Consider the following 15,429-nt stretch of genomic DNA (forward strand, 5'->3'; position numbering starts at 1 on the left):
AGTCACTGGCCTGCACGCCTAGAGAGCCTTCGCCGTGCACAACAACCACTTCCGGCTCCTAACGGAAGTGCCCCGGCTGAGACGGAGACTGAGAAGACTGGAGTCAACCTACGGGATTTGCGAGGAGCGGAAGCGTTCGCCTCTTCCGTGGAGCTAGGGCTTCGCCTCTACAGCGCGTTGCACACTTCCTGGGATCGGACCTACCTCGTTCTCCGGTGCTTTGGCTCCTGTCCCGGGAAGCCGGCCTCCTGCCGCACGATGCCCCAGCTCGGACTCCTGCATGGGAGGGCCTGGGCTTCGCTGCTTGGCCAGCTCCTGCGGCCGCCCCGTGCTGTGTGCATGGGAGCGGTCCATTCTCATAGCCAGGTGAGCCAGACTAAGGTAGCTCCGGTCTGTCGGAGCAGAGTCTCCAGGTCTGAAAGCATGGACTCGTGGCCTGTACTCCAGTTGCATTACAGTCAGTTTTTATTGAGTGCCCACCATGTACCTACCAGCACTGAACTAAGTGTTTTAGATGCTTTGTCATTTAATTCTCATAGCAATCTTGAGACGTTGGGATTATTATTTCCATTTTACAGTTGGGGAAACGGAGGCTACAAGGTTAAGTGACTTACTTGCGGATACATAGTAAGGGAGCATTTTAGTATAGATCCACAGTCTCTTAGGGTCAAATAAATTAAAATTTTTCAAGCAAAATATATGAATATTCCCACTAAGTGAGATGACTAAAGACCATAAGTAGACTGAGTTCACATTAGACTTTACCTCAAAATGAGTGTCAAAAAAAAAAACACCTCCATTTTGGTTTTCAAAGATTTTTAGATTTTGGAATTGCGCAGGAGAGATTGTGGACTTGAACTGCCATCTTTTGAAGGAGAGAATCTGCCAAAGTATGGAGCTACCACACCCTCTATATATCCAGAAGGGCATATAGCCTGCTGGTAATAAAATCACTGATTCTCTTTTACCTTGGGAAAGACCCTGTTGTCTTCCTAGCAGATGCTTTGCGCTATCATGAATATAAGGGCTCAGATCTTTTGTTATTAATTATCAGTCACAGCATCCTACCACTGTGGTTTTTGAGTTCAGTCAGGAAATCCATTCCTGTTCATTCCACAAGCATGTTCTGTGCCCTTGGGCTGGTTTTCTTCTGTCTTCAGTTACTTTTTCCCTGTCTCCAAACCTAATGACCACTGCTACCTTATTAAAAATTCTTATTTTTGCTCTTTTGAGTAGGAACTGAGAACTGGAGATCATACTAATCCCTACTCCTAGATGGTTGGTGGTGGTAGTGGTGGGTTGTTTTGTGCCTTCGTTATTCTTGGCTGCTTAAACTTTTTCAGACATTTAAAAACTCCAGATACAGTGAGGGAGCTTGTATGGTAAAGACCTGATCTCATGTGTATTACATATATACTGCAGATACAACGTGGGTTTTTGGAGGGGGGCTGAGATTGTGATAGACAAAATAGTGTTCAGGCTTCCTGTTGCTCAGGGCCAAAGGTCTTTACAGGTTGATGGTCCACAGGGCCAGAGATGACACAGATCTGGCCAGTCTTGAGGGGAGTCACATCTCATATTCTTTCTTCTCCTAGGTTGCAGAGGCAGTGTTAATGTCCCCACTGAAATCACATCAAGAGAAATCAAATTTTATTATCAAGACCCCAAAGGTAATGCCTTTTGCCCCCTCTGACCCGTTAGAGTGCCTTGGAGGACTGTCCTCTGCTCTGCCTGTCTCTTCCTGACCTCTTTTAATGTTCTTTTAGACTAATTAAAAAAAAATCTTTGCTATTCTTGAGGTACTGAGTGGGGCTCAGAGTCATCTGAATTCAAAGAGATTTCAACTCCAGACCTTAGATTATAGATGTATTTAACGCTTTATCTTAAATGGACTTGTGTTTTGTCTTTGTTTTCACTATGGCTGCTTTTGGTTTCTAGGGCACCAGAGATCTTAGTCCCCAGCAGATGGTTGTGAGGGAGAAAATTCTTGATATGGTTGTTAGCTGCTTTAAACGTCATGGAGCAAAGGGGTTGGATACCCCAGCATTTGAGCTAAAGGTAAGTGGAGAAAAAGAGTGCTGGGTCTCCTTTTCTTCCCTTGCCTTCAGTTTCCCAAAGGGCTTCTAGACTGTGTTCTGGAGTCCTCCTTTAAACTGTGGTGCTTTCTGTTTAACCCCTGCAGGAAGTGCTCACTGAAAAGTATGGAGAGGACTCTGGGCTCATCTATGATCTGCAAGATCAGGGTGGGGAGCTATTGTCCCTGCGTTATGACCTTACTGTATCCTTCTAAGTGCTGGAGTCTGACATCTCTTTCCACATCCAGAGGGCTTTCTCTGACAAAAGAGACAAGAGTGACTCTGGCACCCTATAGGTCTCTTGGCAGCAGCCTTTACTTCCAGTTTCTCCCGGAAGACAATTCTGCTAGCAGATCCTGGCCTGGAGCACTGTCATTTAACTTTAATTCATATCAGAATCCCTTGGGTAAGCTTGCAGAAACACAGATTCCTGGCCCCCAGCCCCAGATATTCTTAAATCTGTAGCTGGAGTGGGGTTCAGCAGTATGCATTTTAAACAGGCACCTGGGTAATTAAGATGCAGGTTCTCCTTGACCTATACTTTAAGAAACATTGATATAGAAGTTGTAGGCAAATCCAGTTTCTGAAGAGTGACTATTTTGAGACAATTGAGAATTGATTTGAATGGAAGGGAATGGCCCAGACTTGAAGTTCTTGGGTCATTTCTATCTCTGCTTCCCCTGCTTTCTACTGAACTTGCAGTTTTGCTAGGTGGAATTCCTTCATTTGACACTATTCAATATATATTGAATGCCAAGCACTGCTAGGCCTTGGAGATAGTGGGAAATAAGATAGAGAAATTCCTTGTTCTCATCCTAGTGGATGAGATCCAGTCGATAGAGGCCCAGTCCTCCCTAATGTCTGTGCACTGGGCTTAAGCTTTGGATGCAGTATCCTTCCTCCTTGACCTGTTTATGTGAGGTTCCTTTTGCTCGTTATCTGGCCATGAATAAAGTGAAGAAGATGAAACGCTATCATGTTGGAAAGGTGTGGCGGCGGGAGAGCCCAACCATAGTCCAAGGCCGCTACAGGGAGTTCTGCCAGTGTGTAAGTGACCTGATAGACGCAGCATAGTTTGGTGGTTCTGAGGGCCACAACCTAGGAACTGGCTGATCAGTGGAGATTTTTTTTTTCCTGTCTTTTTCTTTGCTGTAGGATTTTGACATTGCTGGTCAATTTGACCCTATGATCCCTGATGCAGAGTGTTTGAAGATCATGTGTGAAATCCTAAGTGGGTTGCAGCTGGGGGACTTTCTCGTTAAGGTGAGGCCAGGGGGGCCGGCCCCATGGCTTAGCGGTTAAGTGCACGCGCTCCACTACTGGCGGCCCGGGTTCGGATCCCGGGTGCGCACCAACGCACCGCTTGTCTGGCCATGCTGTGGCGGCGTCCCACATACAGCAACTAGAAGGATGTGCAACTATGACATACAACTATCCACTAGGGCTTTGGGGAGAAAAAGGGAAAAAAAGGAGGAGGATTGGCAATAGATGTTAGTTCAGGGCAGGTCTTCCTCAGCAAAAAGAGGAGGATTGGCATGGATGTTAGCTCGGGGCTGATCTTCCTCACCAAAAAAAAAAAAAGGTGAGGCCAGGGCTGAGGACTGAGAGGAGAAGTTTGGATTTGGCCTGACGCTGTCCCGCAACATAGGTGACCCCAGCCTTTAAGCCTGCAGCTCTAGGACTTTGTTAGTACAGCTGTTGCATTTCATATATATCTATATCTGTATACTCATTTTGTGAAATTTCCTTTTATCCCTTTTATGAGTCAGGAGAGTAGGGGCTGCCATTGTTTTGAGGGGAAAGGGCACTGACAAGATGCTTGGGTGACTTCCATTGAGTTCACAGGTCAATGACCGGCGGATTTTGGATGGGATGTTTGCTGTCTGTGGTGTTCCTGAAAGCAAATTCCATGCCATCTGCTCCTCGATAGACAAACTAGACAAGGTAACAAAGAAGATACGCTTCAGTAGACCCTATCAGAGTTTCTGCCCTGTCCTCAAATCAATACCCCTAGAGAAAAATAAGGAGATGGTGGCTGAAAGCGAGCTATTTCTGGGAGGAAGATAAGGAGACATTCTGAAGCAAGACCTGAGTTTTGCTGTGCAGTGGGGATTGCGGCTGGACTTCCTAAGCTGCCTCTGGCTTTGCTTCCTTTGCTGAGTATAGTGTTAGCTACTTGTGACATACCTACTGAATGAAAGCGAGATGTCCTTTCCTGGTTAGACAAAGAAGGATCTTGGGGCAGGGCTAATGTTTGGGTGTTTATGCAGATGTCTTGGAAAGATGTGAGACATGAGATGGTGGCAAAGAAAGGCTTGGCTCCTGAAGTGGCTGATCGAATTGGGGACTATGTCCAATGTCATGGTAAGAACCAGGGTTTTCAGTGCTATATGATAGAATCAGAGTAAGGGTGATATGTGTACAACTTCTGTCTCTGAAACAGCTCCTTTCTGTAGATTTGCTAAACTCCAGAGCCTGGCCTGAATTTAATTCCCCTTTTACTTATTGTAACCATTTTATATCTTCAGATGGCAAAGGTAGAGGCAGAAGAAAGTCTGGTCATATGAGATCAGGATCTTTTTTTTAAGAAAATAGGGAGGACTAGCTGGAGCACATGAGGGATAAATTTGGATGAAACACATCTGGGTAAATAGTACAGACCTTATCTCTCCTCATGTGTCTCTTCAGGTGGGGTATCCTTGGTAGAGCAGATGTTCCAGGATCCCAGACTATCCCAGAACAAGCAGGCCCTAGAGGGCCTGGGGGACCTAAAGCTGCTATTTGAATACCTGACTTTATTAGGAATTGCTGAGAAGGTAAGCTGAGTTAGGAGTGGACCTCTTACTGAGCTCGGGGGCTCTTAGGGTACTGAGTTTTGTCTGGGACTGACTATAGCCTTGTCTCTGTAGATCTCCTTTGACCTAAGTCTGGCTCGGGGCCTGGACTACTATACAGGAGTGATCTATGAAGCAGTGCTGCTGCCAACCCCAGCTCAGACTGAGGAAGAGCCCCTGAATGTGGGCAGTGTGGCTGCTGGTGGGCGCTATGATGGGCTGGTGGGCATGTTTGACCCCAAGGGCCACAAGGTGCCGTGTGTGGGGCTCAGCATTGGTGTAGAGCGGATCTTCTCCATTGTGGAGCAGAGGATGAAGGTAGGTCCTAGGTAAGGGTGAGGTGGGGCTGGAGGCCTAAAAACTCTCATGTTTCTGGAAGTGCAGTTGGACTTTTTCTGATGATTCTTTTTGTCTTGTTTTTTGGAATTACCTGGTGCAAAGGAATTTTTTAGTTTTACTTTCTTTGCTCTTTTTTATCAGACTTTTGGTGAGAAGATACGGACCACAGAGACCCAAGTGTTTGTGGCCTCACCACAGAAGAACTTTCTCCAAGAACGATTGAAGCTAATTGCAGAGCTTTGGGATGCTGGGATCAAGGTATGGTGGAGCTGATATCCAAGCCATCTAGATATATGTGGAATTCAGGTGCCAGGCGCATTTCTACCTTATGCCTAGTGTGGAACTCAAGACCTTTCTAGTCTTCACTAAGTGTCGTCTTAGGGTAGGAGGGCTAGCTACTTATTCTTCGGAAATGCTTGCTCCTGGGGTTTGAGTGGTGCGATCATTTCTGAGCCCCCTACTTTATCTTCACCCTTTTCAGGCAGAGCTGCTGTATAAGAATAACCCTAAACTACTAACCCAACTGCACTACTGTGAGAACATGGGCATTCCACTGGTGGTCATTATTGGTGAGCAAGAACTGAAGGAAGGGGTCGTCAAGCTCCGTTCAGTGGCCAGCAGGGAGGAGGTGAGTGGGGGCAGGCAGAAATAGAAGGGACCAACTGTTTCTACCTTTCTTAGATTCTTTAAGAAATATGTGTCTTCTGGCTGAGGAAATATTTCCAGGGTTAATAGTAATAGAGCTGAATGAAGACCCACTCCAGGCAACCATTGTAGCCAAGGAGTATTGGCTGGGTGGACAGAAGAAGGACAACAAAATGTCAATGGGTATTTCGAGACTACTCAACGAAATAGACATAGATCAGGTGTTTGAATCCCTTTAGTCTTGAGGGCGTACATTCTCCAGGTCAGCTTGAAGCCCACACTACTTCCTACTGGTTGCATAAGTAGTGGGAATAGATGCAGAGTAAAATGAATCTGGAAAAGCATGGCTAAGGAGCTAGTATCACTCTCTAGTTTGTCACATGAGGGTTCTCTTATGTTTCAGGTGGCCATTAAACGAGAAAATCTTGTGGCTGAAATTCAGAAGCGACTATCTGAGTCTTGATCCTTGCCTCATTGCCATCTGCTGATCTTTGTAGAAAGTGTTTCATCTAGGACTGAGTTCCTGACGGACTTTACAACTGCTGGCCAGGATGGGTGACAAGTGCCTCTGCCTCCCATCCTACCTGGGTACAGAACTGTAGAAGATCCTGAGGACTCCTGGGCTAGTGTGAGCAGCTGTTCTGCCTGGGCGCAGATGGCTGGTATGTGAAAGAGACATGCTCTAACTGCAGAGGCTGATGGCAGATTTGAAGTGCCATTGAATGCTGCCAAGAGGTGCTGAGATGGTTGCTGTGAGCAAAGCTCTGGGAAAGTCGCCTCAGGCTGAGAGGATTCTGAACCATTGTGATCAGATGTCAGATACTTAGCTTTCCACCGTGGCTTCTGAACCAGATTCTGGGGAATTTCTCCACAACCTGCCCTTGGCCTGTCCAGGGAGTTTTTTGGGAGACAGGAAGCAGGGGTAATGGCTACTTTCTGTTTTGAGGACAGAGATGGTATCCCAAGGGCATAGCAGTGCTGCCCATATTGATGTGGCATCTCTCTAGCCCATCCACTGTTTGCAGTAGCAGGGTGAGGCTGCTTGTTTAATAATCTTGAATGTTGAACTTAATAGGTGACTTGACAAGATGGAGGTCTGATCTTTTGGGATCTTGGAGACCACTTCCTGTGCCAGAATCACTGCTCTGACTATTCCATGTCCTGCCGTGGAGGTGGCTGTTCTAAAAGTGGTTGGATAATATATTTAATAAAATATTAAATGTGGTAGTTTGGGTAATTTGTTATGAAGGGACTGGTTTGCATAGACCATAGAAAACGCTTGACTGTACACTGGAGAATTCTAACTGTGAGCTAGGAGTAACCTCCTTGGGGGTGATGCTTCTGTATTCAGTGAAGAGAGCAGCCACTGTTCCCACCGTGCCTTGCCCCTCCTTCCCCCCCCTACAGCCTTGTCACTAAATCAACATATAGTGAGCCATCCACTGGAGTTCTTCACCCTAGAGTTGCTGATGACCGGTCCTCCCAAATCCAATCATGTTGATTAAATTGTGCCCTATAGATTGAATAACTATAAGGTTTCTCAGTTGAAGGAAAAAGAGTTAACCAAAGGGTGATAGCATTGCTTCAAGATAAGGAGAAGGTGCAAAAAGCATTTTCCGTATGTACATTGGGAAGGCGGCAGTCTTTGCAAACAGTTCAGTGTTGTGCGGCCATATCGTTAGTGCATACAGGTAAATGGGGCATTTAGAGCCCCTAATAACAGCGCTTCAGCCTTAAAAAAGGTTTAGAAACTTCGCAATGTACACAAAGTTCATTAGGTTAGGTTACAAGGCACTGATCTGAACCTCAGTTCCCTCGTTTGTAAAACAGACGAGTTGAACTAAATGTATCAGCCCTTCGATGGTTATTTTGAAAGCGGGGGTAAAAAACGTTTGTAGATGCCCTTACTTCCGTATTGCTTCATAATCTCCGTGCGCGTGCGCCATTTCCTTGGAGCAGAGGCGGGGCGGACAAGCCTGTTTTTGAACCCTTCCAATCCTTAGCTCGTTTAGAACACGGGACTCGAAGCTTATTGGAGGGCAAGCTTGCTTTACGGCTCAAGGCTGCTTTTTACGGCATTTTTCGACTTCCCATTCACTTCGCAGTGAAGATGGCGTCGGGCAGCGGGGTAGGTGTTGTGTGTGAGAAGCAGGCTTCGGGGTGGATGGGGGTGGCTTCTCAGCGCGGAATATCCTGCACCCAACTGGCTTCCCGACACCTCTTTGCGATCCAGTGGCCTGAGTTTAAGAGCTCCCCCGTAAGGCCCTGGCGCAGGGTCAGTGGCATCGCGGAGGTCTCTTGGGTTGGGGTCCCGAGACCACCCCAGTGTCCTGGTGCGGTCCGGAGAGGCTTCGCTTTTGACAGGTCCCGGGGCCGCCTTGGCGGCGAGGACGCGGTTCCTTCTGTTTGTCTAGGGGTCGAACAGGATTGGTGACGACGCCTGAGCGCTTTTTTCCCCACAGACAAAAAACTTGGACTTTCGCCGAAAGTGGGACAAAGATGAATATGAGAAGCTCGCCGAGAAGAGGCTCACGGAAGAGAGAGAAAAGAAGGATGGTGGGTGCCTGCTCCATCAAGGGCTAAGGGTATCGTAGAGGCGATGCAGTGGCTGGAGAGCGGGTGTGGAGTTGAAATGCACTGCCCTCCTATTCTGTGTAGCCTCTGGCTGATCGATGCCTCCCTGGTCCTCGATTTCTTCATGTATAAAGTGAGAGCGAGGAGGTGGACTGAAGTGGTTTTGAGGTGCTTTCTAGCTCTCTTTTCCTCTGCTTCCTTGCCCTCCCTTTGCTTGGCTCATTTAGTACTTTCCTGAAGTATGGAGAAGAGAGTGAAACCCTTAGTAGTGACAGAGAAGTTAAGTGGAGTAGTTTGCTGCTATTGAAGACCCCCTCTTTCCCTTGAAATTACTTAAGTGGGAGAAGAACATTCCTGGCCCAATCAAGACCTTCCCCTATAGTCTGGGAAAAGCAAGGGTACTCACCAGGGAACATGTGATTGTTTCAGCTAGTGCTTAGTAGTGCTGTTCTCCGTGCCTTGTACAATGTCAGGGAGTTGGTGCTCCTCTCCTAGATAGAGATTCCACTGTACAGAAAGAAATGTCTTATTTTCTCTTCTCTCTTCAAATGTGTCCATTCTTCTGCTTTACTTCCACACCACCTTGCACATATTAACCCTTTTAGTTTTTATGTAACTTGTATAATAAAACAGGTATTTCCTAAATGTTGGTCCCCATTTTTAATTTTCCCCAGCTCTCAGAAGATTCCTTTCTTTGTTATGCTTGGGGTATCTGTCTGAAAGCATTACTAAGTGTTCTTGCTCTTCTTTTAAAAGGTGTTTTTTTGGTGAAAATTCAGAACTCCTCCCTTCAATTCAGTTAATCAATGTATAGAAAACATTGCCTTTAGACTTGTTGGATTTAAAGTGGAGAAAAGCTGTAGATAGTTAAGGATTGCTTATCATTTTTCCTGTGTTCAGATTCTCCCTAGCTGCTGCTAGAAAGTGCCTATTGTGTCCCTTGCTTCAAGTTTCAAAAAAAGAAATGAGGGTAGACCTCTGGATTTTGTGTTTCATACATATCTTTTCCTTTCTAGTTAAGAAACTGTAATAGTGAATGAACTTTCTTCCCCATTATATTTCAGGAAAACCAGTGCAGCCCGTCAAGCGGGAGCTTCTCCGGCATAGGGACTACAAGGTGGACTTGGAATCCAAGCTTGGGAAGACAATTGTCATTACCAAGACCACACCACAATCTGAGATGGGAGGGTGAGTGGCTTTTCATCTTTTTCTGCAGCCAGGAGTAGGTCTAATCAACTATCTGTGTTGGTTTTAGGAATTGTTGAGGAGGATTCGTGGCCCCAGGATAACAATCTCGTTACCTGTAATTCCATCCTTAAGATTTATTTTTCTTTGTCCCCCAAGGTCTCAAGTTGACATAATAGTGTCTCTAGGAGGGGTCACTTTGTAGACTTCTTCATATTAGTACTGTAACTACTTCTTAATATCTTAAAAGGGATTATTTGTTCTCCTACCAGAGGAGGAAATGAAGGAAAGGACTACTGAGGAGATTTCTAAGGGAGAAATTAGCTGGAAGTAGGATGGAGCCTAGGAGCTGTTGATGGTGAATAAAGAGGGTTGAGGTTCCAGACTGGCTGCAAAGGCTGTAGTTGTTTTGGATTGTCTGGTTGTGCACTGTCCTCCTAGATCAAGACTATAACTTATAGGAAGAAGGGTCCCACAAGAACTCCTCATCCTTTTGCCCACCACTACATCTCTGTCCAGTTAGGGTTTCCAGCAGGTGGGCCACACAGATAGCAATGAGTGACACTTCTCTGAACTGCTTAGTAAACCCACTGTTACCATTCTTCTCTGTGTTAGTTATCTATTGGTAGGTAAATTAACAAATTAACCCAAAATTTAGCTGCATAAAAAAACAACTCACAATTTCTGTAGGTAAAGATGGGAAAGGCTCACCTAGGTAGTTCTGGCTCAGGGTCTCTCACAAAGGCTCAGTCAAGATGTCTGCTGGGTCTGCATTCATCTGAGGTATAAGTGGGGCTGGAGTATCTGCTTCCAAGCTCTCTCAACGTGGCTATGGTTTGGAGGCCTCAGTTCTTCGCCCCATGGGCCTCTCCATAGTGCTGCTCACAACAAAGCAAGTGGCTTCCCCATAGCAGGTGATCCAAATGGACAGACTGAGAGAGAAGCCACATTTTTTTCTTATAACTTAATCTTAGAAGTGACATAGCATCACTTTTGACATATCCTGTTGGTCACACAGACCAACCTTGGTACAAATTTGGAGGCAACTACACAGGGTAAGAATACCAGGAGGTTGGGGATAATTGTGGGGGCCATGTTGGAGGTTGGTTATCACACTCTTCCAAGAGCTAAGTCTTTATGGAAATGAGAAGTGCCTCTTCCTTCTGAAAAGAAAATTTACATGATTTTCTTAGGGCTGGCTCGGTGGCGAAGTGGTTAAGTTTGCGTGCTCCACTTCGGCGGCCCGGGATTTGCAGGTTCGGATCCCGAGCGTGGACCTACGCAGCGCTTATCGAGCCATGCTGTGGCAGGCGTTTGACATATAAAGTAGAGGAAGATGGGCATGGATGTTAGCCCAGGGCCAATCTTCCTCAGGAAGAAGAGGAGGATTGGCAATGGATGTTAGCTCAGGGCTAATCTTCCTCACCAAAAAAAAATGAGTTTCTTGGTTGAAAACCATAAGATTGTTACAACCAGATTTGACCCAAGTGCTGTTTCTTTCTGTTTGTTAGATATTACTGCAATGTCTGTGACTGTGTGGTGAAGGACTCCATCAACTTCCTGGATCACATTAATGGAAAGAAACGTAAGGTTTGGAGGTAGTTTGTGATCGGGGCTGGGATTGGGTTTGGAGGTGGGGTGGGGAAAGGGTGGTTTCTATTGGGCCCTTTTTTGAATGCCTGGGGAATTCTCCAGTTGCTTCAGCACCATCCTTCCTTTACTTCGTTATCTAATGATTTTGGAGGCCATGAGGTGAGACACTGTTCTAGGCTCTCAATAAGCTCAAACCATGGGCTCAGCTGTCCCCACTGGTATGCATCTGTTCAGAAAGGGTAGTTGAAAGCCACTTCTTGTTATCTGGGGCTGCTGCTTTTGGGAACAAGTAAAGCCAAGGGAGTTTATTTCAGCCATAATTATTTTTGCTGTGTGTTTTATGAAAAGATGTTTTTTAAAAATGTCAGGAAAAGATATTTTTTGAGGGCTGAGGATGTTGTAATGACCTTACCTTCTTCACTGCTCACCTTGCCCAGATCAGCGAAACTTGGGCATGTCTATGCGTGTGGAACGTTCCACCTTGGATCAGGTGAAGAAACGTTTTGAAGTCAACAAAAAGAAAATGGAAGAGAAGCAGAAGGATTATGATTTTGAGGAAAGGATGAAAGAGCTCAGAGAAGAGGTAAGGCTCTACTATCCTTCCATATTCCCTCCCCCAGCTTTGAGTTTTATGTTATGAATCATGGGGAGGCTCTCTTCCTCATTCCACTCCCACCCCAGAGGATAGTTGTATCTCCTGAATTTCCGTATATTAGGGGAAACATTTATTGCCCTTGTTTGGGACTTTTCATGATGTGAAGGAAATGGCTCTAAACCTGTCCTTTTTTCCTGGATTCTCTGGGCCGTACTTTTTTACTTCAAAAGGGATTAACTGGGGGCTGGCCCTGTGGCTTAGCGGTTAAGTGTGTGCGCTCTGCTGCTGGTGGCCCGGGTTTGGATCCCGGGCGTGCACCGATGCACTGCTTGTCAGGCCGTGCTGAGGTGGTGTCCCACATACAGTAACTAGAAGGATGTGCAGCTATGACATACAACTATCTACTGGGGCTTTGGGGAGAAAAAGGGAAAAAAAGGAGGAGGATTGGCAATAGATGTTAGCTCAGGCCCAGTCTTCCTCAGCAAGAAGAAGAGGATTGGCATGGATGTTAGCTCAGGGCTGATCTTCCCCACAAAAAAAAGGGGGTGGGGGATTAACTAAATGCACCTAGTTCCCAAGAGGCCCGTGGAACCAGGCTGACTGGGTCATAATTCCATATCCTCCACTTACTGGCTTTGGATCTTGGCAAGTTATATGACCTCTCTGTGCCTTGGTTTCCCCATGTTAGAGATCTTAGTGTATACTATACTATACTGTACCACAATATGAAGCACTTAGACCAATTCCTGGCATGTACTACATGCTCCAGAATGTTAGTTGTTCTTATATGGTTTTGCTCCCATAACTTTGTTAAGAACTAGAGGTGAACTGGAATGTAGGATTGAGAAGTGCTCTCCACAAACTAAAACTTCTCTTTCTTGTCCCGTAAATCTTTACTGTGGCTTTTCCTCTGCTCTTGAAATTTTACTTGCCTTTAACTGTTTTTTCCTAAAGATAGAAAGGAATCTTGAAGCTCACCTGTCTCTTTCAACAACGTTTGGCTCAGGAGTCTGAACTGATTCTGAATGATTTCCCCCCCTAGGAGGAAAAGGCCAAAGCCTACAAGAAAGAGAAACAGAAGGAGAAGAAAAGGAGGGCTGAGGAGGACTTGACATTTGAGGAGGATGATGAGATGGCAGCTGTGATGGGCTTCTCTGGCTTTGGTTCCACCAAGAAGAGTTACTGAGGCTTTCTATGCTTGGCCTTTTGCTGGGCCTAACTTTGTGTGTGTGGGGGTCATTTTTTGGGGGGTACTTGGGAAAGTCCTTAAGAATGACAATGGGGAGGGCTAGAGGGTGGGCGTTTGTGGTTTCCCTCTACCTTGGGAGAGAGCACAGGATGCAGAGGTAATGCTGTGGCGTATTTCTTCAGCCTCAGTATATCACTGGCGTCACAGGACCTCTGCCTACCTGAGTTCCCAATAAATAAAAGCCTCCTCTTCTGAGGCTGCTTTCCCAAAACTCCCCCTGCATCTTTCCTTTTTCATCTATCTAATCTCTTCTCTGAGCATCCTACATTTATCCTGTGTTCTGCTTTTGTTTTAATTTTGATTCTTGCTTAGCCTGCAGCAGAAGGGTTCTGAGTCCCCAGTTTCCGGTTGATAGCATATTCTTGACCAGCACCCCTTTCCCCAATGCCCCTGTGGTTCTCTGGCCACCTGTGCATGCATGTGTACTTCTGCCTGGGTCAGTGGTGTGTGCAGGTGTGTGTGCATGAATCTGTCACATAGAGGGAGCCTGAGCAAGAACCTCAGAGCATTGCTGCCTTGGGGCCTGATGTTCTTAGCTTCCTCAGAGCATGTAACAGGAAATTAAATGGGATGAGTGGTGTGGTTTTTGTCTGGTGAGTTTTTTAACTTTTGTTCTTCATATGTAAACTGTTCGGGTTTTCCTGTTTGTTTCATTTTATTGAGGATTACTCTGTTTTTGTCTTCCTTGTGAGCAGGCTCTTGGAAGAACCTGTTTGATGCAAAAAAGAAAAAGAAAAAAAAACCTCACATGGGAGCCCTTGGGTCTCAGAGGCTGTTCAACCTATATAATAAATGGCATTGGCTGGGCCTATTTTACATTTGGTTGGGAACATTCCATATTCTTCCTTGTGTATTTTTTTTCCCACACTGAGGATTTCCATATAGAGCTTATTCTTCCTTCATTTGAGCCCTGTCACTTTTTTTTCTAGGTTCCTTCAGCATGAGTTGTATTTTCCTCTGATGAGATCTGTGTCTGGAGGAGTCGGAACAAAATTTTTCCTATAATAGCCTCCTTTGATCTTCTCTTTTTGGAACAGCAGAGCTCAGGGTTGAACTTAGTGTTTTCCTTACTGTCTGCAGTTAGGCTAGGCATAGGGTTACTCACTGTTGGCACTGTTGACATTTGGGGCTGGATAATTCTTTGTGGGGCCTCCCTTGTGCATTGTAGGATGTACAGCAGTAACCCTAGCCTCCACTTACTAGATGCCAGTAGCACTCCCTCCCCAAGTTGTGACAACTAAAGATGTCTAGGTCCCCTGGAGGAGTGGAGGCAAAATCCGTCACCCCAGCCCCATTGAGAAGCTGCCTTCCCTACTTTGGTCTAACTTGAGAATTGGATGGGTGTCATAGACTGGTTAACTAAAGGAAAAACAACTTGGATATTCCCTGGATCAGGTACTGTGCCAGGTCCCACGGATGCAGAGGAGAAAAAATCAGTCCCTTAAATTAAAAAAACAAACAACAGTTATACAAATTTCAAGCAGGTGAATTCTGTAACAAGTTTAGCTGGTTCTGTACCCTGAAAAGCAGGCTCTATTTGGGTTAACAAGGCTGCCCCATATGGCTTGTGTACGTTCTCTGCCTCTAGCCCCTCACATACACTTATGTAGCATCTGAACCATTTGTGGGTCCCCCAAAGTACCATACTCTTTCCTTTGGACTTTTATACAAAATTCCCTTGCTGTCAGGCATGGCTTTTGCTTAATTTCTTTTGCTTAATTTATTTCTGATGCTGAATCTTGCCACTGGGAACACTGAATGTGTTTTTATCTACTGATTCAAGGCCTGGCTCAAAGTTGCACATGTATTTTTTTCGCCGGTTGTGGGCAGATTAGTGGGTGCTCTCCTTGACAGTATTATGTGCTCTAGAGGTCCTTGGGTTAAGAATCTACCCTACAAATCTACTCTACTAAGAATCTAACCTATCCAGTTGGCTGGGTCCTTTTGCTCCCCCTTTTAAGGCAGGCTGGAGGAGGTATCAGTGAGCTGAGTTCCTTCCATGGTTCAGTATTCATTCTTCAGGAAACTAATTCAGCTTGGCTTCAAATGGTTTTCCTCCCTCTTTGGTACAGTGGAATCTTACCTCTGGTCACCTCTACCTAAAAGCAATTCTGAATTCCTAAGGTTCTCTAAATTCTCTTGGGACTGGCAAGTGGTTTGTGTCTCCAAGGGGCTTGTGTAGGTCCTGGGTGTTTAGAGGGGCTCAAGGTGGTGACTTGGAAAAGGAGAGGAAGGAGATAGGATGGAAATTTAGGAACGCAGAGCAATCCCAGATAACTCAGAAATCTCTGGAAGAGAAGCTTTAATGTTTGTGGTCTTTCAAAATGCATGGAAATTTTG

The 15,429-nt window shown here is 45.7% G+C and overlaps 2 protein-coding genes across 5 annotated transcripts; both read left to right on the plus strand.

The window, feature by feature from the left end:
* Nucleotides 1-72: 72 nt before the first annotated feature.
* On the plus strand, nt 73-8,450 carry HARS2 (histidyl-tRNA synthetase 2, mitochondrial). 4 transcript variants are annotated; one of them, XR_009220090.1, is made up of 14 exons: nt 74-366; nt 1,596-1,670; nt 1,939-2,058; nt 2,183-2,278; nt 2,997-3,122; nt 3,231-3,338; nt 3,921-4,019; nt 4,346-4,439; nt 4,764-4,891; nt 4,985-5,227; nt 5,390-5,506; nt 5,730-5,876; nt 6,297-6,555; nt 8,356-8,450. XR_009220090.1 is itself a non-coding variant. In XM_058542204.1 (14 exons), the coding sequence occupies exons 3-14, from the start codon at nt 1,614-1,616 to the stop codon at nt 6,354-6,356; spliced, it is 1,395 nt and encodes a 464-aa protein (XP_058398187.1). In that variant the 5' UTR covers nt 296-366; nt 815-941; nt 1,596-1,613; the 3' UTR covers nt 6,357-7,117. The 4 variants fall into 4 exon arrangements, 3 of the variants coding, with proteins under 3 accessions (XP_058398177.1, XP_058398163.1, XP_058398187.1); XM_058542204.1 differs by lacking the exon at nt 8,356-8,450 and adding an exon at nt 815-941 and having other exon boundaries at nt 296-366; nt 6,297-7,117; XM_058542180.1 differs by lacking the exon at nt 8,356-8,450 and having other exon boundaries at nt 6,297-7,117.
* On the plus strand, nt 7,941-13,926 carry ZMAT2 (zinc finger matrin-type 2). Its single transcript, XM_058542241.1, has 6 exons — nt 7,941-8,021; nt 8,356-8,449; nt 9,532-9,655; nt 11,164-11,237; nt 11,683-11,828; nt 12,883-13,926. Exons 1-6 carry the CDS (start codon nt 8,004-8,006, stop codon nt 13,024-13,026), a joined length of 600 nt encoding a protein of 199 aa, XP_058398224.1. The 5' UTR covers nt 7,941-8,003; the 3' UTR covers nt 13,027-13,926.
* The last annotated feature ends 1,503 nt before the right edge of the window (nt 13,927-15,429 follow it).

The sequence above is a fragment of the Diceros bicornis genome, chromosome 1 (assembly GCF_020826845.1).
Source record: "Diceros bicornis minor isolate mBicDic1 chromosome 1, mDicBic1.mat.cur, whole genome shotgun sequence".
NCBI lineage: Eukaryota > Metazoa > Chordata > Mammalia > Perissodactyla > Rhinocerotidae > Diceros > Diceros bicornis.